Genomic DNA, 27,639 nt, shown 5'->3' with positions numbered 1-27,639 from the left:
TTGGCCGGGGTAGGCCGTCATTGTAAATACGAATTCGTTCTTAACTGACTGACTTGCCTAGTTAAATAAATAAATAAAATGCTCTCACCGGTCTAGTTCTGGTGAGAAACGACTCCACCCTTTCCTGCTCCATCAAAGGGATTAAAAACAGGGAGGAGGGAGGGACAAGCATTTCACTTGAAACACGACACTCTTAACGGTTCCCTCTTCAAGCTTGTCACACGCTCCACCACTTTGTTGCAGGTGGGTAATACTTTCATTTGACAGATCATTACATACTTGCTGTATTCCACTTGAATTTTGAATCAAAAGTACAACTATTGTAGTATAGTATAACTATTGTAGTTGTATTATTGTAAAACAGGTAACCTATAGGTATGTGGCTGCAGGGGATCTAAATTATACTGTTGTCTAGGCTGTCACAATGTCACAACAGTTGCCTATTATACTTGCATGCATACATATGATTAGTCATGGTAGGGGATTTCAAAACCACTTGACTTGATAAACTTGTAAAAGTTTGGAGTAACACGTTTTTTTATGTACATGCTATGTGAATATGCTATTCCTAATTCCTACAAACTACAGTCATATTTGTAATCAAGATCATGCGTGTGCTACTACCGTTACTACATGAACAGGAAGTGTGTGGCCCATCAATTGTGCAATCACAATGCCATTGTGTCATTTTTACATCTGGCCAGTGGCAACCATTTTTTAGGGGGATGGGGGTTGCCCGTTTTGCATGTTATTTTGGCATTACCACGTGCAAACCTATCAGTTTGCAAACAATGTAAAAAAATAAAAAAAATAAAAAAATTGAGTTATTAAAGCTGCGCACAAACTTTGGTCTCTTTTTGGCTTTCTTGAGTAAAGCAGCTCCAAAATGTAGGTGTTTCAGCTGAGCTCAGTGCTTCTTTGGTGGTGGGGAGCCAGAAGAAAATATGGAGCATAGGTGTTGGTAACGTACTCTATTTGTGCCGTGATTGGCTCAGTGTTCTGTCACTCTTGGGGACACAATGTCACCTACTAATCTAAGGGTAGAGCTCAAAATTTCCCCTTGGGTGCTGCCATAGAGTTACAATCGAAGTGCCCATCCAAGAAGGCTAAAGGTCATTGGCCACAGAGAAAATGACGTCAAATCAAGTTATATCTACAGTAGCTTTGATTGGTCAACATCATACTTTCAAAATCTTAGCTAGCAAGCTAGCAGACATCATCATGAATCAAGGCAACAATCTACTGGCAAATCCTTTTTAATCCTTGTCATATGAAGTGAAATAATGAAGAGAAATTATAGTTAAAATGTATCGGTGCTCATCGGACATTGGACGTAAGCATTACACAAGTTGGAAATCTCAAATCGCAAATGAGTGGTTTGGAAAGAAACAGTGGCTAACTGCAAGAGTTACAAAGCAATCACTAGCCTGCTATTCAGTGGAGTGGATGTGTGGTCCAAGTCTGTGTTTAAGGGTCTCTTTTTGAAGCTTAAAAGGATAAACATTCAACATTGGCCATGCTGTCAATTCAGCATGACTTCTGCCGAGCTCAAACAACTGGAAAATAAGGACTGGGAAATCTGACTTCAGTTCAAGACAACTGGGAACTCGGAAAAAACTAATTCCGACTGGGAAAATACATTTTGAAAGGTCATCCAACTCTGTATTGCAAGTCAGGAACTCAAGCCACTTTCTAGAGCTCCGACCTAAAGATCACTGACATCATCATGATTCTACCTTGTTTTTTTCCGAAAGCACCATAAATTGCAAGAGCTTTCATTGTCTGCTTAAATTCCCCCTTTATTTATCCTACGATTCTGACTTGGTGTACAAGGAGAATACTGTAAGAACAGCCCATGTTCCTAATTCTGTCGCTGTACATTTCAAAAGTGCGGAACTATTACATTTGTCCTAGCTCACTCATTAAGGTCTTAATCAAAATTACGGATTGCCTCTTATCCGCTCGTCGTCTCCTTGTGCCATAGTTTGTATGTCTCAATTCTCAGTATAAATCACATTTGTTTAAGCAAGTCAGCCATATCAGTTATGTTTTTTTAAATACAGTTAATGAGGCTGAATGAACTGATCACTGCCAGAAAAGGCTCCGCTGACGGACAGGTGTAGCAGTGGTAAGGTGTTGGGACAGCTTTGTGTAGGCCCTAACAATTTGGGGCACCGTTTGTCACCATATTGTGTAGTGCAGTGGCTTTGCTGGCATGCATAAACAAATATGCAATTATTTGCCCCACCAAGATCTACATGCTAAAATCCCCACTGAATCTGGCCTACTCTGTGCTAGTAGTTGATCCCCCAAACCACAGTTTCGTTACAGAGAAAATTGGTTGTCACATTGTGCCGAGCCATCACTTGCAATTGACAACAATGCATTTTTCCACTGTGCCATAAATCAATGTTTGAGGGATGCTGTTTACAACAACAAAAATATGGATTTATTTGACAGTGGAACATTTGTCCCAAAATTTTGGGCAGAGACATTACATTTAAAAAAAAAAAAAGTTTACTCAAACCTTAACTGGGCCAGATTCAGTGGGCTCGCAGGCCGGAATGAGTGTACTCTCAGGCCGAATGTATCATGTTTCAGGGAAGACCCAGATGCAGACAGTGTCGAAGTAACAAAAGTTTATTACTAGAACTGGAGGCAGGCAAAATGACAGGGCAAGGGCAGGCAGAGGTCAGTAATCCAGATCAGAGTCCAAAAGGCACAGAACGGCAGGCAGTCTCAGGGTCAGGGCAGGCAGAATGGTCAAAACTGGGAAAACAAGAACAAGAAAAGACAGGAGCAAGGGGAAAACCGCTGGTAGGCTTGACAAACAAAACAAACTGACAATAGACAAAGAGAGAACACAGGTATAAATACACAGGGGATAATGAGGGGAGATGGGAGACACCAGATGAGGGGACAAGCACAAAGACAGGTGAAACGGATCAGGGTGTGACAGAACCCCCCCCCCCCCACACACACACACCCCTCTAAGGGCGCCACCTGGCATCCTATCTGAGCGAATACCTGGTTGACCGGGGTGCGGGTTTTGGAAACCAGCGATGAGGCCTGGGACAAGGATGTCACTAGCTGGGACCCAGCACTTCTCCTCCAAGCTATCCTCCTCTCAGTCAACCAGGTACTAGAATCCCCTGCCCAGAAGTCAAACCTTCAGCAAGACGTCTCACCGGCTACGCCGGTTGGCCGTCGATGAGACGGGGAATGGGGTGGGCCTGGAAACAGGAGACAAAGGGCTGAGACATACTGGGGAAACGGGGTCCGGTGGTGGTCCGCTTGTAGTCGATACATGGAGGTGGTCGTAAGGGCCGACTGGGCTCTCTTCCAGGTACGGTGACAGCTGCCGGAGAGGTCCGGGGCAACTTCCGAGTCCACAGGAAGAAATCCCGGGGCAGGCTGCGCTGACTTCAGACAGTGGGCATGGCAGAACGGGCTCCAGCCCATTAAAGGCACCAGCATTCCAGTCTGAGTGGTCTAAGTCACTGCATCTCAGTTCAAGAGGCGTCACTATAGTACCTGGTTCGAATCCAGGTTATATCACATCTGGCCGTGATTGTGAGTCCCATAGGGCTGCGCAAAACTGGCCCAGCATCGTTAGTGTTTGGCCGGGGTAAGCCTTCATTGTAAATAAGAATTTGTTCTCGACTGACTTGCCTAGTTAAATAAAATAAAGGTTAAATAAATAAAAATTCAACAAATAAAAATGATGGGATTGTGTTGCTGGGGCCAAGAGAATCCCAATACCACGGGAACCTGAGGAGACTTAATCAGCATAAATTGGATTGCCTCGCTGTGGTTCCCTGACATTCGTAGGTTGATGGGAGTGGTATTGTGAGTGACTCGGCCTATAGAGCACCCATCCAGCACTCTAACGTCCATGGGAATGGAGAGGGGCTGAGTGGGGATGCCCAGCTCGGACACCAGGGTAGCATCCCAAAAATTCTCATCGGCCCCAGTGTCGATGAGTACCCGGAGAGATTTCGACTGGTTCCCCCACAGCAGGATGGCATGGAAAGGGGTGTGAGTAAGGGGAGAGGAAATGTTCTCCATAAGGCCCACCAGAGCCCCTTCTTGATGAGCCTAGTTTTTTTATGGACAGGTAGCTACGATATGTCCCTTGGCTCCACAATATAGACAGCTCTGAGTGTGGAGTCGGCATAAGCGTTCAGCTGGAGTCAATCTAGACCTGCCCAGGTGCCTGGACTCCGAAGGGGGTGAGTTGACAGCCCACGGTGATTCCCGAGAGAACTTGGGTGATATCGGGGTCACTCGGACATGTGGACTTCGGGGATCTCCAGGATTCTTCGGAGGCAGGAATCGAGGGCGACAGGGCATAGATTCCCTCTCTCTCCCACGTTCTAGATGTTGCCCATCAACCCGGATGGTTAAGGCTATGAGGGAGTCAAGATCCATGGGCAGCACCCGGGCTGCAAGCTCATCTTTGACCACCTCCGATAATCCGTGAAGGAACATGTCGAACAATGCTTCCGGGTTCCAGGCACTCTCAGCCACCAACATATGAAAATTCACAGTGTAGTCTGCCACTATGGGAGTCTTGACATAGCTGGAGCAGCTTACGAGCAGCTTATCTCCCGGACAACGTAGAATTAAACACCTTCCGAACTTCCGCTACGAACTCCACTAGACTGAGTTAGATGGTGGACTGTTGCTCGCACACCGCTGTATCCCAGGCGAGTGCCCTCACGGAAATCAGCATTATGATGTACGCTATCCTCGAGCTGTCCGAGGGGAACGAAGAAGGCTGCAGCTCGAAAACGAGGGAGCACTGGGAGAGAAAAGCCCGGCAGGTTCAAGAATCTCCAGCGTAGCGCTTCAGAGGAGGTAAGCAGGGTTCTCGGGACACTGGGGTAGGCTGGGAGATTACAGATGTGACGCGCTGCCTAGTGATGAATCCGTGGAATTGCTCCAGCAAAGTCTTGAATGCCTGGTTATGACGTTCTGCCAGGGTATGGAGTCCCTCCATAAGACATTGCAGTAACTCCTCGTGTCGTCCATTAACCTCTTGAAACTCCCCATCCCGGATCCGGGATTGTGACTAAGCCTCAGGCTCATTAGCATAACGCAACGTTAACGATTTCTGAAAATCGCAAATAAAATTAAAATAATGCGTTTGCTCTCAAGCTTAGCCTTTTCTTAACAACACTGTCATCTCAGATTTTCAAAATATGCTTTTGAACCATAGAAATTGACTAATTTGTGTAAGAGTATGCAAAGCTAGCATAGCATTTTGTGTAGCATGTAGCACGCAACATTTTCACAAAAGCCAGATAACCAAATAAATAAAATCATTTACCTTTGAAGAGCTTCTGATGTTTTCAATGAGGAGACTCCCAGCCACATACCAAATGCGCAGTGTTTCCTGAAAGCGTCTGTGTGTAGGAGAAATCGTTCCATTTTCTACATTGCGCCTGGCTACCGAAACGAACCGAAAATGCAGTCACCTACAACGTGAAACTTTTTCCGGATTAACTACATAATATCGACCGAAACATGGCAAACGTTGTTTGGAATCAATCCTCAAGGTGTTTTTTCACATATCTCTTCATTGACATGCAGTTCGTGGAAGCTTGCTTCTCTCTCTGTGCCCCATGGAAAAATACTGGCAGGTGACTTTTGCGCACCAATTTCGGCGCAGGACACCGGGCGGACACGTGGTAAATGTGGTCTCTTATGGTCAATCTTCCAACGATCTGCCTACAAATACGTCACAATGCTGCAGACACCTTGGGGAAAGCGACAGAAAGGGCAGACTCATTCCTCTTGCGTTCACAGCCATATAAGGAGATCATGAAAGACAGAGCCTCAAAAATCCTTGTCATTTCCTGGATGCCAAGTCATCTTGGTTTTGCCTGAAGCTCACGTTAAAGGGCACGCACAGAGAAGATATTTGTATTTCTGGACACGTCAGAGTGTTTTCTTTCGAACAGTAGCAATTATATGCATAGTCGAGCATCTTTTTGTGACAAAATATCTTGTTTAAAACGGGAACGTTTTTCTTCCAAAAATGAAATAGCGCCACCATAAGTGTAAGAGGTTAACCTCTTGAAACTCCCCATCCCGGATCCGGGATTGTGACTAAGCCTCAGGCTCATTAGCATAACGCAACGTTAACGATTTCTGAAAATCGCAAATAAAATTAAAATAATGCGTTTGCTCTCAAGCTTAGCCTTTTCTTAACAACACTGTCATCTCAGATTTTCAAAATATGCTTTTGAACCATAGAAATTGACTAATTTGTGTAAGAGTATGCAAAGCTAGCATAGCATTTTGTGTAGCATGTAGCACGCAACATTTTCACAAAAGCCAGATAACCAAATAAATAAAATCATTTACCTTTGAAGAGCTTCTGATGTTTTCAATGAGGAGACTCCCAGCCACATACCAAATGCGCAGTGTTTCCTGAAAGCGTCTGTGTGTAGGAGAAATCGTTCCGTTTTCTACATTGCGCCTGGCTACCGAAACAAACCGAAAATGCAGTCACCTACAACGTGAAACTTTTTCCGGATTAACTACATAATATCGACCGAAACATGGCAAACGTTGTTTGGAATCAATCCTCAAGGTGTTTTTTCACATATCTCTTCATTGACATGCAGTTCGTGGAAGCTTGCTTCTCTCTCTGTGCCCCATGGAAAAATACTGGCAGGTGACTTTTGCGCACCAATTTCGGCGCAGGACACCGGGCGGACACGTGGTAAATGTGGTCTCTTATGGTCAATCTTCCAACGATCTGCCTACAAATACGTCACAATGCTGCAGACACCTTGGGGAAACGACAGAAAGGGCAGACTCATTCCTCTTGCGTTCACAGCCATATAAGGAGATCATGAAAGACAGAGCCTCAAAAATCCTTGTCATTTCCTGGATGCCAAGTCATCTTGGTTTTGTCTGAAGCTCACGTTAAAGGGCACGCACAGAGAAGATATTTGTATTTCTGGACACGTCAGAGTGTTTTCTTTCGAACAGTAGCAATTATATGCATAGTCGAGCATCTTTTTGTGACAAAATATCTTGTTTAAAACGGGAACGTTTTTCTTCCAAAAATGAAATAGCGCCACCATAAGTGTAAGAGGTTAATGGCTCCTTGCAGGGAGACAGCATTGTGGAGCTGGTCTGAGTCTGTTGGGTCGGTCATGGCCAGTTCATACTATCACATTTTAGGGAAGACCAAGATGCAGACAGTGTTGAAGTAACAAACGTTTATTACTAGAACAGGGGGCAGGTAAAATGACAGGTCAAGCAGAGGTTATTAATCCAGATCAGAGTCCAAAATATACAGAATGGCAGGCAGTCTTATGGTCAGGGCAGGCAGAGGTCAATAATCCAGTGTGGTGGGGCAAGGTACAGGATGGCAGGCAGAATGGTCAAAAACTGGAAAACAGGAACTATAGAAAAGACAGGCTCAAAGGGGAAAGATGCTGGTAGGCTTGACGAACAAAACGAACTGGCAACAGACAAGCAGAGAACACAGATATAAATACACAGGGGATAATGAGGGGAGATGGGAGACACCTGGTGGGGGGTGGAGAGAAGCACAAAGACAAGCAAAACAGATCAGGGTGTGACAATATGTTTTCCAGCCCTGGTTTACACAGTTAGTTTGAATGTTTCTATTCCCCAATCAGTGTCAAGTGTCAGTGGCTGCTGCCTAAAGGATAGCCTTGTCTCCAGGCTAATTGCGCAAAGCGATTGTGTCAGATGTGTCAGAACATTTTCAGACAGTTTCCCGGTCACAGATTAAGCCTGAAATAAAAATCTATTTCAACTGAGATTGTCCATTGAGCATGCTTTTTAGTTCAGGACTGGGGTTAATCTACAGTTTGTACAGAGAACTGGTCCTCTACAGCTTCTCAAGGGAAGGAGGACCCAGACTGGACTGAATAAAATGCTTTGGGTCAACATTTTATGCCCCTTGCTCATTGTTTGACTGGCCACTAAGCAATGGGCTGGCTTTCTCCTGGGTCATTTCCCCCCAAGTCATCCAGGAATACAGAGAGGACAATGGCTTAACTTGTTACTCTTAAGAGTTGGCTATGTGCTCTACTTTCCCATTAGATTAAGCAGACATTTGCTTGTGTCCTGAAGAGGAGCCTTGTGAACCACATGATGGCAGAAATGCAATCGCTTAATTTGTCTAAGCACAGTGAGTAGTTAGAAGGTACTAAACAATCATTTCTTTCATAAGACTTTTGCAGACAAACCTTCCCTTTTAATCACCTCAGACGATTGAGAGAACTGCACCTGGATCGAACATGAGTATGTTTCCCCAAGCATATACATCATCCCAGGTTCACCATGAGCGTTGAATGAGTGAACGAATGAATTTAATTTGGACAAATCAGATTGAGCCAGAGCTCAATTTTAGCTTAGGATCTCACTGCTAACTAAAAACAGACTGAACAATGTCTATCAACTGGGCTGACATTTTGAAAGCAACTTATCTTGCATTCTCTCTCTCCCCATTCTCAAAATGCATTCGAGAAGAAAGTCCAAGATGAGGTACCTTGAGGAGAGAGGATGCGAGGATGCGAGGAAAGATCAAGTAACTCCTTTTTTCAAGTTCAAGTAGTTTATTTGCCATTTGCCGGCATTAAAAATAAAATAAAAATGTAAACGTTTTGTTTTTTAAGTAACATTCATGGGAATTTTTGTTGGAGCTCTCTCATAGTAGAGGTCATAGACAAATACAGTAAACATATCACAAATAGAACATAATTAGAACATCAATCCAATTAGAAGTGCTGAGATCCCTTGCTACTGATCAGAAGGGAAGTGCAGATAGATGTCTCAAAACTTGTGTGGCCGGGCATGCAGAAGACCGCCATGGCATGGTACATAAAACACAACCTACACAATTGGGTACATATCTGGTATATCTTAGCTATTTCAAGACTGATAATTTACCAATGTTCTGGAATGATGATGTTAGAATTTCAGTAGCATGACCTTCATTTCAGAAAAGTTTCATTGATTTTTGTGTTTCAGCACAGGGTGGAGCACTTTCACCTCGCATCCCTCTGAAGGGTGGACACCTCTGACTCAAACTATCCACCCTCCCCACCCACACCTTTAGAGGGTAGTAAAATGTCTTACAGCCAGGTTTCATATGCATATGCACTTTCTGTGGAAAGTTCCAGAAACCTGAGTACTCAGTGAGGGAGCAACAAGGAGGGGGGGGTGCAAATGTGTGCAAATGTGTGTAATGTTCATTGTGATTTATTTCTTATATGATTGGAAAACCATTGTTAAAGGGGAAATTCACCCCAAAACACTTCTGGGCCCTCATTCCATTCAGTGGAATGTGAGAATAGCGAAGGCCCTGGTACAGCACAGTCTAGGGTACAGAGAGAAGTCTCGGAGACAAATGCTTACTTGTAATCGTATTAGAACACACACTCTCACACACCAGGTCAGCAGGGCACAGATTCATAATATTGGTCCTATTTCACACATATATGTTTATTTTTGCATATGCTACTCTCTCTGAGACCCTCAGAGAGTGGGGTCATGGCCAGGGTCTGCCATTATCAACAGTGACCCTGTAGCAATTAGGGTTAAGTGCCTTGCTCAATGGTACATTAACAGATTTCTCACCTTGTCGGCTCAGAGATTGAAACTAGTGACCTTTCGGTTTCTGGCCCAACACTAGGATACATGAAGAGATGGGTTAGTGTTGCAGTTTATGCTGGCAGTCATATAGCATTGTGGTAAAAAAAATCTGAGGGCAGCAGGTAGACTGGCAGTTAAGAGCAGGTCCCTGAGCGACTAGGTGAAAAAAATCTGCTGATGTTCCCTCTGAGCAAGGCACTTAACCTTATTTCCTCTGGGTAAGAGCAGGGGTGGGACTGGGAGGGAGGGAGAGAGCTGCCTCTAACCCTCTGTCTCCCTCATCTCTACTCTATCCTGTGGGACAGGGTAACATGGCCTTGGCTGACAGAGAAACTAAGAGGCCATTAAAGTACATCTGCACAATTATTAATAGTTGATGTGAATATGTATGGAGTGCCATTTGTGATGCACACTTGAAGGTCTTAGTCATGGCTAAGTACCTCGTTACAGTAGATTCATTCTTAATTAGTGATGGCTTGTTTGCCAACTGTTTTACATCACACATAATCTAAGAGCTTGCTGAAAGTAGGGGGAAATTAGTAGGCTACTTAATAACCTTTTATTTATACCTTTGGGTTAAATCAAGGTCACACATTCTTGGTAGTCTGAAACAAATCTACTTTGAAACAAAAGTATAGACCTGATGCACATTGTTATTTGTGGCTGTACCATGTCAGATATAGAGTTGAAAGGTATTCCATTTTTAGTTTGCCTCCTAATATTACACTTTATGTACATGACCAAAATCTGAAATAGATATATTTTTTCAATAATCTTTATTTAATTATGAAATGATGAAACATATGAACATATGTACTTACAATGGAATTTGACTCTGCTTTTAGATGGCTGAAAACACAGAGATGACACTTCAGGAATTCGATTTGAGTGGGGTGAATGAAGGCAGGAAAGGGCTACGCTGTCAATTTAAAACTAAATGGTGTCTGACTCCGACTTAACTGTTCTGTGTTGCCCAGGACTGGTATACCAAGACGTGTGTGTGTGTGTGTCTGTGTCGCACATGTTTCTTCTAGCCTCATAGCTATGTCACAACTATGCAGCGTTAAAGATCACCTAAACATCTGTTCCTCCTTTTAAATCTGGGGCGTGGCGGGGAGATCAGACTAAGTGCTTTCACACGAGTGAGAGCAAGCAGCACTTACAACGTACTGTGGTATTAGTCAGTGAGTCACTGTCGTCGTGTAGTAGGAACCATAATGGCTGTGTCTGTGTTATAAGATTCGACCACCAGCCTTGAGTAAACAGGAAAATGACATGTTTTATTGCATCCGCCAACTGGTCTCTTTCTCTTATGTGTTCTGAATGTCACAGTCTCTAGACTAGGGGAATGGCTCCATGTTGTTTGATGAGAAATGCATTTTTTCCAATTACGTTTAGAAATCTCATGACTGTTTTGTAGGTGTCATTGTGGGGTTATGCATGTTTATTTGAGGAAAGACTTCGACTTCCAGTCCAGATGGAGGGTGAAATGGATGTTAGCTTCGCTTTCTTTGTGTTGGCTGGGGGACAGAGACGCTAGCGGCGCAACAATGGCCCCCTTCATGATAACAGAGTCGCCAGTGATTTCTCTGCTGCTGTGCCTGAGAATTATATTATCAGCCCGCCCCCTGGGAGAGAAACCAGCCGCAGGAGGATACCATATTCTGCTGTGTTTACCTCTGCGAGAGGAATGGGGGGAGAGAGGAGGGGGATGGGGCAACTCCAGCAAGACCAGGGCACCTTTTTTTTACTATTTTTCACACCGCTGGGTGAAATAGAAGGCCAGCTCCCTCTTGCTTTTACTTTTTCACTTGTCTGGCGTGCACTCTCACTGACACATATACACGGCTCCCTCCCTCTCTCCCTCCCTTGCGCTCCCTCTCTTTATGCCTTGCTCTCTTTTTCTGAACTAGTTATTCATCCACTGTGTTTATGAGTCAGGGAGGGTGGGGACTTGGAGGGCAGCAGTACCAGTCACACTTTGTCAGTTTGCTCTCTCTCTCTCTCTCTAACTCACTCCCTCTCCCTCCTCTCTTTCTCTTTGTCCCTCCCTCCCTCTCCATATCTCTCCCTCGACTGCTGTCCTGGCCCTTCTCTCCATCAGGACAGGGAGAGCTAGCAAGCTGTCCTCTGCGGTGAACGGAACTTGGCGTCCACACTGGCATCCATTAGCCCACACTGAGGAGAACAGGAAGTTTACCACAGCAACGACGAGGTAAGTCCACCCACTTAGCACAAGATGGAGTACCCAGGAAACTAACCCTAACCCCTTTCTCAAATTTTAGCCCACTTGTTGAGCCAATGGTTTTTACCGGTCGCGTTTGTGTCCCTAAGTTGGTTTTAGGCTTTGCATCACCTCAGGGAATAGCTCTGTTCTGTGTCTTAACAGGCTGGGGTAAACACACAGACATTGTTTGGACGTTATGTGTGTGTGTGTTTGTGTGCGTGTGTGCGTGTGTGTGTGTGTGTGTGTGTGTGTGTGTGTGTGTGTGTGTGTGTGCGCGTGCGTGCGTGTGTGTGTGTGTGTGTATGTGTGTGTGTGTGTGTGTGTGCGCAGAGGTAGAAAACCCGGTGTGTGTGTACAGTAGGTGTAGCAGCCTTGCAGACACTCCTGGTAAACAGATGCTGCACTGTGTGTTTGTTCTAATGGGCTCCTCCTTGACTCCCTCTCCCTGTGGATGTTGTTTTTTTCCCCTCTCCTCTGCCTCTCCTCTGGGTTTTCAATGTCAATCGTGAAGTCACTGAGAATAGCGTCTGGCCAAGGTTTCGAGACGGCTTATCATCACATGACAGGTCGAGGTTGATAGCTTCGTGGAAGTATCTCCTCCATCCATTCTGGAGCAGGCAGTCTCTAAATACCAACAAGGGGTAAATCAATTGGCTACATTTGTCTATTTGTTTACAGTAAGGTTAGCTGGTTAGCTCGGCCTATGTGGTGTTTCCCTCATGGAATTGAGGTAGTGTAGCACATGGACTTTGTGACCCTCTGGTTAAAGTGACCAAATCTGTTGGATGGTCATTTGATTTCCATAGGGGGGTATGTTGTTTTCACTCCGCCTCTTATGTGGATGTATGTACATTTAAAAAAATAAGTGTTCAATAAATTGTATTCGTGGAGTGCATTTGTTACAGCTATGAAACAGAAAGCATTGGTGTTGGAACCCGGTATAAGATTATTTTTAAACTAAATAAAAAAATGAATACCCCAACCACCAAGATGCACGGTCAGCAAGATGAAAACATCAGTAGCCTAAACATCATTACAAGCGCCAAGTGTGCTTGATAATAGTGAAAATCATCACAAAAGCAATAATGTCATTATGAATATAAGTGTAGATAAGACAGCATGTCCATTTCACATAGCCTAAACAACAAAAGCTGTTGAGTGCATTGATGATATTATTTATTGCTTGATATGTAGGGCCTCCTCCCGCAGTGACGACATTATGTGCTGATAGTAGCCCGTTCTCACCGGCGTGTTCTATGCCAAACGGTTCCGTCCCCTCTCCAGTCGCACCGTTTCATTTGGTGGTGGCGTGGGCACCTGCTCAGTGCGCATAATTCTGGCTTTTTTGCGTTTAGCCCTCAGAGGTGTAGGTTCAGGTTGAGGTTCAGAATCAGAAGAATTCTTATCGGAGATGTCGTAATGATTTATTTTTCTTCAACACCGTCGGAGTTGTTTTCCTTCAGATGTTGTAGCAATGCTAACTAGTGCATCCATTAATCTTGGTCTTCTTGCCGTTGTAAATTACATACGCTCTGTTGTGTACTCCAAGGAGGCCGGAGCAGAACGATAGAGGACAGAACATTTTTGAGATTATAATTAGAATAGATCAATACATTAGAATGCCTGTTCTTCATTCAACATTGGTGATCACATAATTATGCATCGCTCGCTTCCCCTCGTTCATCAACTCATCCGTTCTTCCACATCATATTTGAGGCAACTTCATTTATTTAATCTCTTATTATATGTGTGAAATTAGTTTTGGTATAGTTTCGGGTTCACTTTCGAGGCAATTATCGGGGTGATTTTCAACTGAGCACGGCCTCTTCAACTATTGGGAGAAGAGGGGGAGCAGGCCCTACTGTCGAGAGAAGGAGGGGCAACGAGGAAAACCATATAAAAAATGTCTACAACAACAGTTCTGTTTGTCATATTACAATTAGAACAACGACAGTGTGTATTGTAGACTTACATGTATTTAGGAAAAGTCAAAGGACAGAGGGTGGCATGACTTTAAAAAATGGCAGAGTTGTAAAAAAATAAATTAAATTCATGAGCAGTACAAACGACTGCTTTAGCTGTTCTATTGTGGCTTTTATAGTAACGACATGCAATTTAACTGTACATATGTATTAGCCTATCTTTCAATGTGGCATGAACACAACCAGTCATGATGATTTCATCTGATTGTAAAATAAATAAGTAAAAAGTAGATTGCCTTCACACCTTAGTCCAAATTGCATCCAATTGACTGAAACAGCGCCCTTCTGTCTTGCAATATGTAGCCCTGTGTATCTAAAGTGATCTGGCAAAAAAGAGAATGTCATGCCATACTATTTTAGCCCAGACAGCATCATATACATGGGCTACACATACTGAGACAGAGGGTCGCTGTTTCGCTCGCTTGGATGCTTTATCTGACAATGATGGGTCTTTCTGTCAGAGCGTGTCTTGGTCAAAAAGGGATCAATATTTAAATATTTTATTTGGATGGGCAAGGAGGTATGTTTTGGCTGGCCATGCCCTCTAAGGACCGCCCATAACGCCAGCCCTGCCACCTTGGGATCCACCACTGTCTGCTGGGGGGAACGACTATTGCTGACTTCGCAGTCACAGCAAAACAACTATTGCTGATTTAGCAGTCACAACACATTGAGGAAATTCTCCTTGGAAGTCTTTACTTCTTTACAACATTCGGAGAGCTTGTTACATTGTCAGTGGGGAGTCAAGTGGCGTTTCAAAGCTCAAGAGTTTGTCGTGAGCTCATGTGATTGGTACGTCTTGAGGCATTCAGTAGAGATGGCCAGATTGAAGTGATGACGCTGTCAGATTATAACTGAATCTGTTATCCCACAAAATGGTTTTATAATGAATCAAACAAATGTGATCAGCGTCCCAGTTATCTCGCGCTCAACTGCTGCGATACGATTCGATGTGCATAAACTCATCCATTTTCCATTCTAAATTAAAATCTGCTGCTGATGGAGCTCATGAGTTGGGTGTCTCTCTCTGTGTGTGTGTGTGTGTTAGCAAAAACCAAATGCATAGCTGGAGCCCTGAGCTGAATATCATTTATTTGACACATCTTCAATTTCTTATAGTTATACTTAATTTATAGTCAAATCCTGCCGTCTGTACTTCGAAATACCTCGGTATATGGTATAAACGGTATATACCGCCCAAGCTTAACCATCACCCACGAATTAACTTGTAATTTTTGCAGATTAAGGGTTTGAGCTAGAAATGTATCAATATTTATCATTTATAAATTAGCTATGACGTAGCCAATGAATGTATAATCACAATTTTGGATTTCACCCAAATCTCAAAATCAAAGAGTGATTTTCTCTTCTCCTCTTGCTTTGGCCATGCAGTGCTTCTCGCAAAAGTGATTGCTGTTATGAAATTATAAACTTTACCCTGTGTATATAAAAAGGACCATATGCACTGATTGTTTAAAGCTAAACCAAAATTATTGCGGATGGTGAATCTGAACAATCTAAATAAAATTCATTCAGTGCCTTCAGAAAGCGTTCAAACCCCTGAATTTTTCCACATTTAGTTGTGTTACAGCATTAATTTAAAATGGAATATGTGATTTTTTGGGGGTCACTGGTCTACCAGTGATTGCTGACAAGCAACACATTTTGGGCTAGGTCAACACTGAGCAAATTAAACAAATGCCAAAATATCATTTTTGGGGGTGGAATCTTCCTTTAAATGGCCTTATAAATCTATGGCAAGACTTTAAATTGACTGTCTAGCAATGATCAACAACCAATTTACCCAGAAAGGCTCACAGCTGTAATCGATGCAAAAGGTGATTCTGACATGCATTGACTCAGGTGGTTGAATACTTATCTAATCAAGATATATTCAAGTATTTTTTTTCTTTCTTTTTTCATTTTTTTTTTTTTTTTTTACAAATGTTAGGCATTTTCTTCCACTTTGACATTAGAGTTTTTTTGTGTAGATCGCTGACAATTGAATCAATTTGAATCCCGCGGATGTGCAAGATCAGGAACAGGCCCGCCTACCTCGCATTTGTCAGCGCGCGAAGCCGTCCGCTGGGAACACCACATCATTTCAACGTGGAAATCTGGGTAATATTTGGTTGGGACGTTGATCAATGAGATTTCAACCTTTATTCACCCAGTCAAATTGGATTCCTGATGTGTTATCGCTATATTTTCAACCATCTAAAAGCACAGACAAATTCCATTGTAAAAACAATGTCTGATTATTAGTTTAGTGTTCATCTAAATGTGTTATCGCCACTCTTTCAACCATTTAAAAACACAACAAACAACGTTTAAATGGGAATACAATGTCAGATATTTTGTATTTATACAACACCTTAAATGTGATATCACTGTACTTCATCAAATGGCAGAAACAAATGACCTGGATGGCAGCATAGTGCAAGTGATCAATATTAAAGCAATTGTGAAGATCTCCACCGACCTGCGACCTTTGCATGCTATCTTGAACATGCACGGCTTTCTATGATTACATAAGAAGATGTTCATAGATACTGTAGGCTAACCTCAAAATGTGGCCATGGATGTGTTACTCATTTTAAGTTGATTAATTCTGTGACATTACTTTGTAAGATACCCACCCTTACATTTAAGCTATTCACTGTATTACAAAAGTAGTTGTGTTTGGTTGACAATGCAACCAAATATCAACATTTAAAGGAAATCTAATGCTTGGATAGTTTAATCTGAGCCACTGACTTAATCCTACCCTTGGACTTTTATTTTTGGTTTAGTTGGAGACGTGAATCCACCATATCATTTGTTAAAGTTAATAGGCTATTTATTGTATTGCAAAAGGGATATTAAATTGTGTTCGGTTGTCAACGCAACAAAATATCAACATTTGAAAAGGACGTATGTTTTGTGCCACTGACTTAGTCTGGCTTTAATTCCAGTTTGTCTACAAATGAATAATTGATATGTCAACCAAGAATCAAAGTTCAAGAATAGGACTCAAACTTTAAGTGAAAGGTTTGATTTTATTTGAGTCGTATTTTTAAACTTTGACTTGTAGATGAGATGGAGACGTGAATCCAACATATTAATGATTAACTTGAAGATTCCATTTGAAATCATCCAAAGCTTGAAGCCCTATGCCAGTTGAATCCTGGGTTGAATTGAAACAAAAGCTGTATAATCCTAAATAGTATCATTGATGATATACTTACAAAGTATGGTTACATTTCATTTTCTCTGTTAAACCTACCACCTCTTGGAGTGACTCTACTAGCAACAGTGAATCTATTTAGTTATTAAGAGCTCTCTCAATAATAATTCTCATGATAGCATATTGGTAATCTCAAAGCTGGGTTAAATTTAAACCCTGGATGGGAGACCAGATTAATAGCTGTAGATAGATCTCCAGTTGAAATTATCCTGTGGTTGAAGTTCCACCCTTAAAACAGCAGTTTACATTGATGACTTTTTTTTTAAACATTGTATTTTCCACTTCGATTCCACATCACAATACTTTGACAAATTACGTTGAAACAACATTGATTCTATCAGTTTGTGCCCAGTGCGCAATTCGACTAGGCCACTGACATTGCCTGGGGTCGTTCCGGCATGAAGAATTACTCTGTAGATTAATGACTGTCAACACAGTTACACTCAGTTCGACACTGACGGAGAGGATTCATCAGTTGTCACAGAAGACGGGAGGTATTTTCGGAAGGTAGAAAGAATGTAATATGAGCAAAAGAATTGAGCGAACCATCGATTCACTTGTACCTGAAACATTTGATGCGTATCGAAGAATGTTACATCCTTATTAGAAAGCCTCTCAATACGAACTGTTCCTCTTGTGCACCGTCCTCAGATCTTTGGTAGTAAATTCCATTCAGTTATAGACCCAGTTGTTCAGTGAGATTTTTAACAACTCACAAGTCTGTCTGGGGTTTTAAGGACCAATAGATCATTACAATAGATTTCCAACAGTTGTCAGAATGTTCACGTGATTACTTAATATGAAAGTGCTTCTCCTCAGAACAAGACAGACGGCAGATGAGTTAAAGGCACTGTGACGTGTGCCGGCACCACAGATATGTTGCTCATGCCGATGAGCCGCGTTCTCCGCAGCTTTTCATGTAAGAGCTTCCTGAAATGTTTAGTCTCTGATATGAATCGGAATGGAAAGGACAATCACACCGACATGTGCACATTCATTCAACAGCCAGGAAGCTCCGAGGCCTGCCGATGTACTGTAGACCTACATACCGTGAACTTTGCCCTATTTCACCCGTAGGCGTCCATGACGCTCCGCTTTTCTGCCTGAAACTCATAATAAAATGTGATTTGCGTAAATGCTAACCTCTACTTTAGTTGCAGGCATTTCCTTGACTTTCCAGGTGGTGTATCCATAATGTGACATGTGTCATTAACATTTTGAGGCCTACGAGTCAGATATCCACTCACATTGCTCAGGAATGTTGCCATGATCACACACGGAATCAAGACAATGGGAGTTTAACCTGATATCCCCTGCCATGCCGTTTTAATCTGTGTCCTTGATCCAGGTGAACAAAATGTGCAGATGCCATTGGCCACTAGATTGGATCTCGCAAACGGGGCATTCCTTTGCTATGCCTTGTGGCTACAGTTACTGGTACTCCTCACCTTTACCACGGTTCAAGAGATGTACAGTGCAGATAACCTAATGCCAGTTACCTTTGCATACAGGTTTGTTTGCAGTTCAGATGATTACAGTCCATACCTTTTATAGAAAGCTCTGTTGGTCTGAAAATGGCTGGCTGCTGAATTCAAGTTCGTTCCCACTGGACACAGATCAGATCAGTTCAACGTCTAGTTTTGATTTACATTTGGTTGAGTTGTCAACTAACTTGAATTCAACCTGAAATAAACAAATGTCACCATGTCCTTGGATTGAGGTCCAAAGTTGGTTGAAAAAAAAAGACAATTCCCTTACGCCAATGACTTTTTGGAAATCCAATTGTCTTTCCATGTTGATTCAATGTCATCACGTGGATTTTAGTTGAAACGCCGTGTAAACAAACGTTGATTCAACCAGTTTTTGCCCAGTGGGTCACCACTGTCAAAAGGAAAAGAACAAGACACTGTGTTTTCCTCATGATAGACTACAGATGGTGAAACAGATTAAAGGGAATGGCTTGCTAGTCAACACCTTTCAGAATAGTGCATACGTAAGCTAGTTCCCTTAACCTAGTGTTGACAAACTTTTGTTTGTCATAGCTTCAATTGAAGTAGGTCACGGGTGTTCATTTACACCACTTGAATGAATCTGAATCACCTCGGTCAAAGTTTCAAACGGTGTGGAAGTGCATGAACTGGTAACCGTTGACATGTACACGCAAACAAACAAAAAAACCTTAGTGTGTTTGCCACCCTCAACAAAGCACTTGCCTTAAGTTTTCCCCCTTGAAAAGCAGTGTTGTTTGACATTCTTGCTGTATTAAAGACCTCCAGCTTAGTGTTTGGTTTGTTGAAAGAACTTTCCGTGAGCATACCAGCGGATGAGAGCTTCCACTTGGACTATTGTTGTATTGGTGCAGGGTTCCTCTGATTCAACTGTGTACACTTTGACAATGTTTTCTATACTGCTCTCTGTATGCTCAGACATCACTGTTTGATTCATTCCATGACGATTCTGTACTGTGTATATTTGTTGCATGGTAAGACACTTTTCTATACTCTCCGCAATGTTGTCTTTTGTTGGCCCTGATATCCCTCTCATTTGGCCTCAAACTCTCCCGCTGCACATTCTAGTGTATCATTACCTTTAATGGTGTTGTTTTAGGGTGGACGAGACTGTACTCCAAGTGCAGGGAGAGCGCAGTGTAGGCTGCTCTGAACAATGGATCCCTATTGCTCCGTAGTGTAGTGGGATGGGACCGCACCCACACATCCCAGCTGTTGACCAATAACATTGACTGCTCACCCTATATGGAATGGGCCTCGAGAGCTCTTGTCAAGAACAGAAATAGGGTAAACTAGGTTTGGTCTATCCTGTGGGGGGGATAGACCAAACCTTCTTTCATAAATAGTTGTATGATGGGAATATCCATAAACAATTACTTTTATTGAAAGGTGGAAAGGGAGATCTTTATTTCAAGCTTATTTGTGAGTTCCTAGGTCAAGCCATGTGGTAACTAGCATCTTAATTAGCATTGATGTCAGGGTTGCTTGTCACAATCATACCCATTGTAACAATGTACCCAGTAAGCTAAATGACAATGAAAAGTCGTCTATGTGTCACAAGTTTGGACAGCACAGTACAGCACAGTTTAATTCAGTAGAGTACAGTACAGTAGAGCAAAGTAGAGTACAGTATATTAGAGTAAAGTACAGTTTAATTCAGTATAGTAGAGTACAGTACATTAGAGTACTGTACAGTAGAGTTTAATTTAGTATACAATACAGTCAGCATGGGTGGCGCGGGGGTCCCCACCAAAAAATTATTAATATATTTTTAAAGGAATTCAGTCCAGCTTTAAACTGTATTTAAAGTTGTAATAGTAGAATGCACAAGGTGCCATTCCTAAATTGGGTAGTTTTCTTCTTGTCAGTTATTAATAACTTGTCAGAAATATCCAGATCGACTTTCCAATGTTAGCTAATGTTTTTTTATTTCGCCCCCCCCGCCCTTTACCTACCTTTACCAATAGGTAGGTAAAGAAATAAAACAACAGTAAAAAGACAGGCTATATACAGTAGTGAGGATATAAAAGTAGTGAGGCTACATACAGTAGAGAGGCTATATACAGTAGCAAGGCTATAAAAGTAGCGGCGCTACATACAGACACTGGTTAGTCAGGCTGATTGAGGAAGTACATTGTAGATATGGTTAAAGTGACTATGCATATATGATGAACAGAGAGTAGCAGTAGCGTAAAAGGGGGGTTGGTGGGTGGTGGGTGGTAGGACACAATGCAGATAGCCCGGTTAACCAATTTGCGGGAGCACTGGTTGGTCGGCCCAATTGAGGTAGTATGTACATGAATGTATAGTTAAAGTGACTATGCATATATGATAACCAGAGAGTTGCATCAGCGTAAAAAAGAGGGGTTGGGGTGGGGGAACACAATGCAAATAGTCCGGGTAGCCATTTGATTACCTGTTCAGGAGTCTTATGGCTTGGGGGTAAAAACTGCTGAGAAGCCTTTTTGTCCCGCTTGCCATGTGGTAGTAGAGAGAACAGTTTATGACTGGGGTGGCTGGGGTCTTTGAACATTTTTAGGGCCTTCCTCTGACACCGCCTGGTGTAGAGGTCCTGGATGGCAGGCAGCTTAGCCCCAGTGATGTACTGGGCCGTACGCACTACCCTCTGTAGTGCCTTGCGGTCAGAGGCCGAGCAGTTGCCGAACCAGGCAGTGATGCAACCAGTCAGGAGGCTCTCGATGTTGCAGCTGTAGAACCTTTTAAGGATCTCAGGACCCATGCCAAATCTTTTTAGTTTCCTGAGGTTGAATAGGCTTTGTCGTGCCCTCTTCACGACTGTCTTGGTATGTTTGGACCATTCTAGTTTGTTGTTGATGCCACTACAGCCCCGTCGATAAGAATGGGGGCGTGCTCGGTCCACCTTTTCCCGTAGTCCACAATCATCTCCTTAGTCTTGGTTACGTTGAGGGATAGGTTTTTATTCTGGCACCACCCAGCCAGGTCTCTGACATGACAAAATGTAAAGAATTGCAAGAAAATTAGCGTAAAAACTGCTCAAATTTCTTTGCACCACATGACAGAATGTGGACAACGGGATATTCCCCAATGCTGGAAGGGGGGCCCCAAGTGAGACAGTTTGGAAACCCTGCCCTACCCTATTGTGCTCTACTCTACTGCACTGAACCATACTCTACAGTACTGAACTAAAGTCTACTCTACTGTACTGAATACACTCTACTTTTCTTTACTGTTCTGTACTGTACTATACTCAATCTATATTGTGCTGTCCAAACTTGTGAAACATCAATGTCTAAGATTGGTTCAGACCTGTTTGTCAAAATCTGTGAGACAAAGTCAGCAACATTCACACACACACACACGCACGCACATGCACACACGCACAAACCTCTTCACATTTGAAAAGACATTCCTTGATTTCAACAAAATAAATGAACACAAATGTTTACAGTTGTACTTTTTTCCCTTTATCCACATATTTTGTTGTCATCCAAATATCAGATGGTTACTGTTTTGTTTGATTAAAATACTTGTAGTTTGGTAGAGGATAAAAGTTGCAGGTCACTTCGTTCAATTGAATTGTCCTCATAAACCTGAGGTAAAACCATCACACCCTGTTGTTTCCAGAGATAAATGTCTTCAAATAAGCCTGTTTGATCTCCCTTCTTCAGTCAGTGTGGTTATGTCTGCACCTTGATCGCTTGAGACCGGTCTAGAACAAATTTAAACATCAAAGACGGTTGCCTTTGCCTTCTCTCTCTCACGGCCGGGGTCATTTGGGGAGAGCAGAGAGCACAGAGGGAGAGTTTGTGGTTTGCCGTTGTTCTGTGTTTTGGCCTGGTTCCTGTACTTGGCAGTCCCAAACTGAGGCGAGGGCTGCCTCTGTGCTGTGGGATCGAGATGCTCGTCTGTCTCCTGTAGCCCCTCCCCTCTACTGTCAGGCCATGTCTGCCGAGGGGCAGGGACAGGGGCAAGGCATGCTGGGATGTGAGGGGCAGAGTGTGGAATGCTGGGTCATTGACGACAACCCGTTTGGGTCAGTGATACTCGTTCAGAAGCAGAGCACTCTGCCACTAAACAAGGACTATCGACTACTACAGCGCACATATTTCCTTTCTCATGTCATGAAACCAACTAAAATATCAGCTATAAAGTGATGCCATAGTAATGCTATGCTATGATGCTCTATTGTATTTTATGTTTTGGGGAGTAACAAGGATTGATGGTTTTGGGGAAATACAAAATGATTAATTTGACGCAGGCAGCACTGATATGTTTAATTACCATAAATGATGTTTGGGTAATGACACTGTAATGACATTGGAAATTCAGTAAATTAAGGTATTGCAATAGCATAGCATGTACAGTGCATTTGGAAAGTATTCAGACCCCTTGACTTTTTACAGACTTATTCTGAAATGAATGAAATTGTTTTTTTCCCATCTCAACAATGAGCCATAATGACAAAGCAAAAGCAGGTTTTTTGAAAGTTTTGCAAATGTATTTCAAATAAAAAACTGATATCACATTTACAAAAGTATTCAGACCCGTTACTCAGTACTTTGTTGAAGCACCTTTGGCAGCAATTACAGCCTTGAATCTTCTTAGGTGTGACGCTACAAGCTTGGCACACCTGTACTGTATTAGGGGAGTTTCTCCCATTCTTCTCTGCAGATCTCAAGCTCTGTCAGGTTGGATGGAGAATGTTGCTGCACAGCAATTTTCAGTTCTCTCCAGAGATGTTCGATTGCGTTTAAGTCTGGGCTCTGGCTGGGCCACTCAAGGACATTCAGAGACTTGTCCCGAAGCCACTCCTATGTTGTCTTGGCTGTGTGCTTAGGGCCATTGTCCTGTTGGAAGGTGAACCTTTGCCCCAGTCTGAGGTCCTGAGCACTCTGGAGCAGGTTTCATCAAGGATTTCTCTGTACTTTGCTCCATTCATCTTTCCCTCGATCCTGACTGGTCTCCCAGTTCCAGATGCTGAAAAACATCCCCACAGCATGATGCTGCCACCGCCATGATTCACCGTAGGGATGGTGCCAGTTTTCCTCCAGACGTGATGCTTGGCATTCAGGCCAAAGAGTTCAATCTTGGTTTCATCAGACCAGAGAATCTTGTTTCTCATGGTCTGAGAGTACTTTAGGCCTGATTGGTGGAGTGCTGCAGAGATGATTGTGCTTCTGGAACGTTCCCCCATCTCCGCAGAGGAACTCTGGAGCTCTATCAGATTGACCATTGGGTTCTTGGTCACCTCCTTGACCAAGGCCCTTCTCCCCTGATTGCTCAGTTTGGTCAGCTCTAGGAAGAGTATTGGTGGTTCCAAACTTTTTCCATTTAAGAATGATAGAGGCCACTGTGTTCTTGGGGATCTTCAATGCTGTAGAAATGTGTTGGTACCCTTCCCCAGATCTGTGCCTCAATCCTATCTCGGAGTTCTACAGACAATTCCTTCGACCTCATGGCTTAGTTTTTTGCTCGTACATGCACTGTCAACTGTGGGACATTATATAGACAGGTGTGTGCCTTTCTAAATCATGCCCAATCAATAGAATTGACCACAGGTGGTCTCCAATCAAGTTGTAAACACATCTCAAGGATGATCAATGGAAACAGGGTGCACCTGAGTTCAATTTTGAGTCTCATAGCAAAGGGACTGAATACTTATGTAAATAGGTTATTTCAGATTTGTTCTTTTTTTATATATATTTGCAGAAATGTCTAAAAACCTGTTTTTGCTTTGTCATTATGAGGTATTGTGTGTAGATTGATGAGGACATTTTTATTTATTTAATACATTTTAGAATAAGGCTGTAACATAACAAAATGTGGAAAAGGTCAAGGAGTCTGAATACCTCCGGAATGCACTGCAAGCCAATATGTAAGGGTATTGCAGTAGCATATTACACTTACCTTTATATACAGTATAATGTATTTGCTGAGTGTAGTAGCTATTATTAAAATGACATAATGACTCATCCATTTGCTTTTCCACAGGTGATTGGGTGATACCACTGCGGGAAGCTAGTCAAAATGCTTCAGGACATTGGTGCTAGAGCCATGGAGGTCTACGAGTTCCTCTTGAAGGGAACAGGTGAGGTATTTTTCAACATAGTCAATTACCTGACTATACCTCTGCTTTGTGTACTTTGAAAGCGCTAACTGACATATTGCTCATAGACCTGTTTTGTAGTGTGTTTTTACAACTCTGAGAATGTTCTTTTCTCAGACCCGCGATTGTGGGGCTACCCACTCATGCAGAGTCCGGTGAACATGACGGCCATCTTGCTGACCTACATCTTCTTCGTGCTGGTCGCTGGGCCTCGCTTCATGGCCAACCGCAAGCCCTTCCAGCTCAAGGAGGCCATGATCGCCTACAACTTTACCATGGTGGCGATGTCAACCTTTATTGTCTATGAGGTGAGACACTGTGAAGTCTCTCCAAGATCAGGTTCTTGATTGGTTCTTTTGAGAGGCATCTCGACAGCACTTGGAGCTAGTCTTTTCCCTGGCAGTATATTGGGTGTTTGGTATGTGGCTTCTCTATCTAAATGGGTCATTCGCCTCCTTGGCCAGATTGTGTTGGATAATTAGAACACTAGCTAAATTACTATTGCCTAGATAGGCAGGAGGCAAAGAGGTAAATAAGAGTTAAGATGTGCATAAAGACGACCGATATACTTCCATATAGTCAATATACACTTGCTTATGTCAATAACAGTATGGGTTCTTTCCAATCTACCAATCCAGTTTGACTACCGGTAGCTACAGTATGTCTAAACTGATTTTGTCCTCTTGTGTTCTTAGTTCTTGATGTCTGGCTGGGCCACAACATACACATGGAGATGTGACGCAATTGATTACTCAGACAGCCCCCAAGGCCTTAGAGTAAGTGTTGAATCTTCGCTTCACACATGGGTTCCCCGTGATGGTCTTGAGATGCATCTTCTTTGAAAGAAAGTATGCATGACAAGGTCAACATTCTTACAATATTCCTACCGATCCATTGCATCAATACTATCTTTAGACAAGGCTGTTTTGTCCAAATTCTCACCCTTTTCATCTTTTGTTCCCCTCACTAGATGGTTCGAGTGGCCTGGTTATTCTTGTTCTCCAAATTCATTGAGCTCTTGGACACGGTAAGACTTCAGATGATTTCCCTTCAATTTGGAGTCTCTCTCCCTCTGTTCACATGGAGGTAATCATCGCCGTGTTTGACATTCCTCTCGTTGGGTCAGGTGTTCTTCGTTCTGAGGAAGAAACATGGCCAGATCACCTTCCTGCATGTCTTCCACCACTCCTTCATGCCCTGGACCTGGTGGTGGGGCGTCAGCTTCGCTCCCGGTCAGTCCATACTGTCGCCTGGCCTTCTACCAGTCAACTGGACTACTAGTTCAACTTTTGACATTTAAAAAAAAGGAAAACATTTATCGTCATGTTGCCGCCTGGTATTGTAATACCGGATGTGTGAAAGGGTGGGAAGACAATTCCATTTGAAGTAGACAAAGGATTGGAGGAAATTGAGCCTTTTCAATTCAAGTGTAGTAGTCCAAAAGTTCATGCCTTCTAAAAAATGTGTTTGTGTTACCCGTGATTACATGCTTACTCCAGTTGGGATCCCGAAACAACATTTTTGACTGTCATGTATTAGCTGTTAATTCAGACCACAAACTGCTCATCACCCATTCATTCATGAATTTTAAGAAACTCTTGGTAGACAGGTATTTTGTTGGTGGACCCAGTGTAATGTGGGCAGGGTTGCTTTGAAGTGTTCTGTGTGTTTTACCCCAGGGGGAATGGGCTCTTTCCATGCCATGGTGAATTCCATCGTCCACATCATCATGTATTCTTACTACGGCCTGTCTGCGGCTGGACCACAATTCCAAAAGTTCCTCTGGTGGAAGAAGTACATGACCGCCATCCAGCTGGTATGTTTTTGTTAGTTTAAACGGATGTATATGGCTTTGTCATTTCCCGTGTGGATTTGTACTATGAGTAGTTTGCTATTGCCGTTTAGTTTTTAGTTGTTTCTCCAAAAGGTTGTATTTACGAGTTGTTGTTTTCTTTTTGGCGGGGGGGGGGACTGTTGTATATGCAGAATACTAAAGTAGTAAATACCATTGTTCATCCGTGCAAGCACTGTGCCACTTCAGAACATCCATCCCCATATATGCATTGTTCCTCATCATTCCACCAACTCTACCCAACAGGTTCAGTTTGTGATGGTGTCCCTTCACGCCACCCAGTATTACTTCATGAATAGCTGTGACTACCAGGTCCCCCTGTTCATCCACCTCATCTGGATGTATGGCACCTTCTTCTTTGTGCTCTTCTCCAACTTCTGGTACCAGGCTTACGTAAAGGGCAAGAGGTTGCCCAAGCAGGATACCAAGCCCAGCCTCAATGGCAAGGCCAACGGGACCACCTTGGTCGCCAATGGCAAATACCATGAGAACAGTACCAGCAATGGCACCAGTAACAGTTCCAGTCACCACAACAATGGCAGTGCACATGCGGACAAGATGAAGAAGTCCTAGGATCTTCGGAAAAGAACACCCAAGACGCATGAATATGAGATCCCCGCACAAACTTCCATGGATTCCAAAGAATGTTTTGGTTATGTTTATTTTCTGATCGTTAAGTTTTATTCCGCACAACAACCTGGGGATAATGACGTGGTCAATGATTTCCTCAGTTGGGGTCCCACATTAACAGTTTTTAAATTTAAACTGGGAAACTAACTATGGAACACAATATATGAAGAGAAGACATGTTATTATGGCCTAATGTTATCTTCACTGATGTTGCCAATGACGACAGTTCCCATGAAAGGTTACACACTGTATGTACATGTGCGCACAAACACTCCTACACCCACCACTCACCTGTCGCCACCCGATCATGTCCCTCTGACCCCCTGTGGACAGATGACACTGTACAGTTTCTATCATCAAACTTGAACACACCTTTGTAAATAGTTTTACTGTCAAAAACAACTAATGATGGTATGCTTTAGAATTTTGTTACTTTATCTATGTTAAATGAAATACAAATAAATGACATTTTAAGTAA

The 27,639-nt window shown here is 42.8% G+C and overlaps 1 protein-coding gene across 3 annotated transcripts; it reads left to right on the top strand.

Moving 5' to 3' along the window:
* Positions 1 to 148: 148 nt before the first annotated feature.
* LOC135512577 (very long chain fatty acid elongase 1-like) lies at positions 149 to 27,639 on the top strand. Of its 3 annotated transcripts, none has more exons than XM_064934742.1 (10): positions 171 to 243; positions 8,524 to 8,581; positions 11,753 to 11,863; positions 24,565 to 24,661; positions 24,797 to 24,987; positions 25,375 to 25,455; positions 25,650 to 25,706; positions 25,806 to 25,911; positions 26,359 to 26,495; positions 26,778 to 27,639. In XM_064934742.1, the coding sequence occupies exons 4-10, from the start codon at positions 24,601 to 24,603 to the stop codon at positions 27,102 to 27,104; spliced, it is 960 nt and encodes a 319-aa protein (XP_064790814.1). In that variant the 5' UTR covers positions 171 to 243; positions 8,524 to 8,581; positions 11,753 to 11,863; positions 24,565 to 24,600; the 3' UTR covers positions 27,105 to 27,639. The 3 variants fall into 3 exon arrangements, with proteins under 3 accessions (XP_064790813.1, XP_064790814.1, XP_064790815.1); XM_064934743.1 differs by lacking the exon at positions 171 to 243 and adding an exon at positions 8,225 to 8,295; XM_064934741.1 differs by lacking the exon at positions 8,524 to 8,581 and having other exon boundaries at positions 149 to 243.

This window comes from Oncorhynchus masou, chromosome 24 (genome assembly GCF_036934945.1).
Source record: "Oncorhynchus masou masou isolate Uvic2021 chromosome 24, UVic_Omas_1.1, whole genome shotgun sequence".
In the NCBI taxonomy this organism is placed as follows: Eukaryota; Metazoa; Chordata; class Actinopteri; order Salmoniformes; family Salmonidae; genus Oncorhynchus; species Oncorhynchus masou.
The sequence above is the reverse complement of the archived record's forward strand: the minus strand, read 5'-3'. Positions and strand labels throughout refer to the sequence as shown.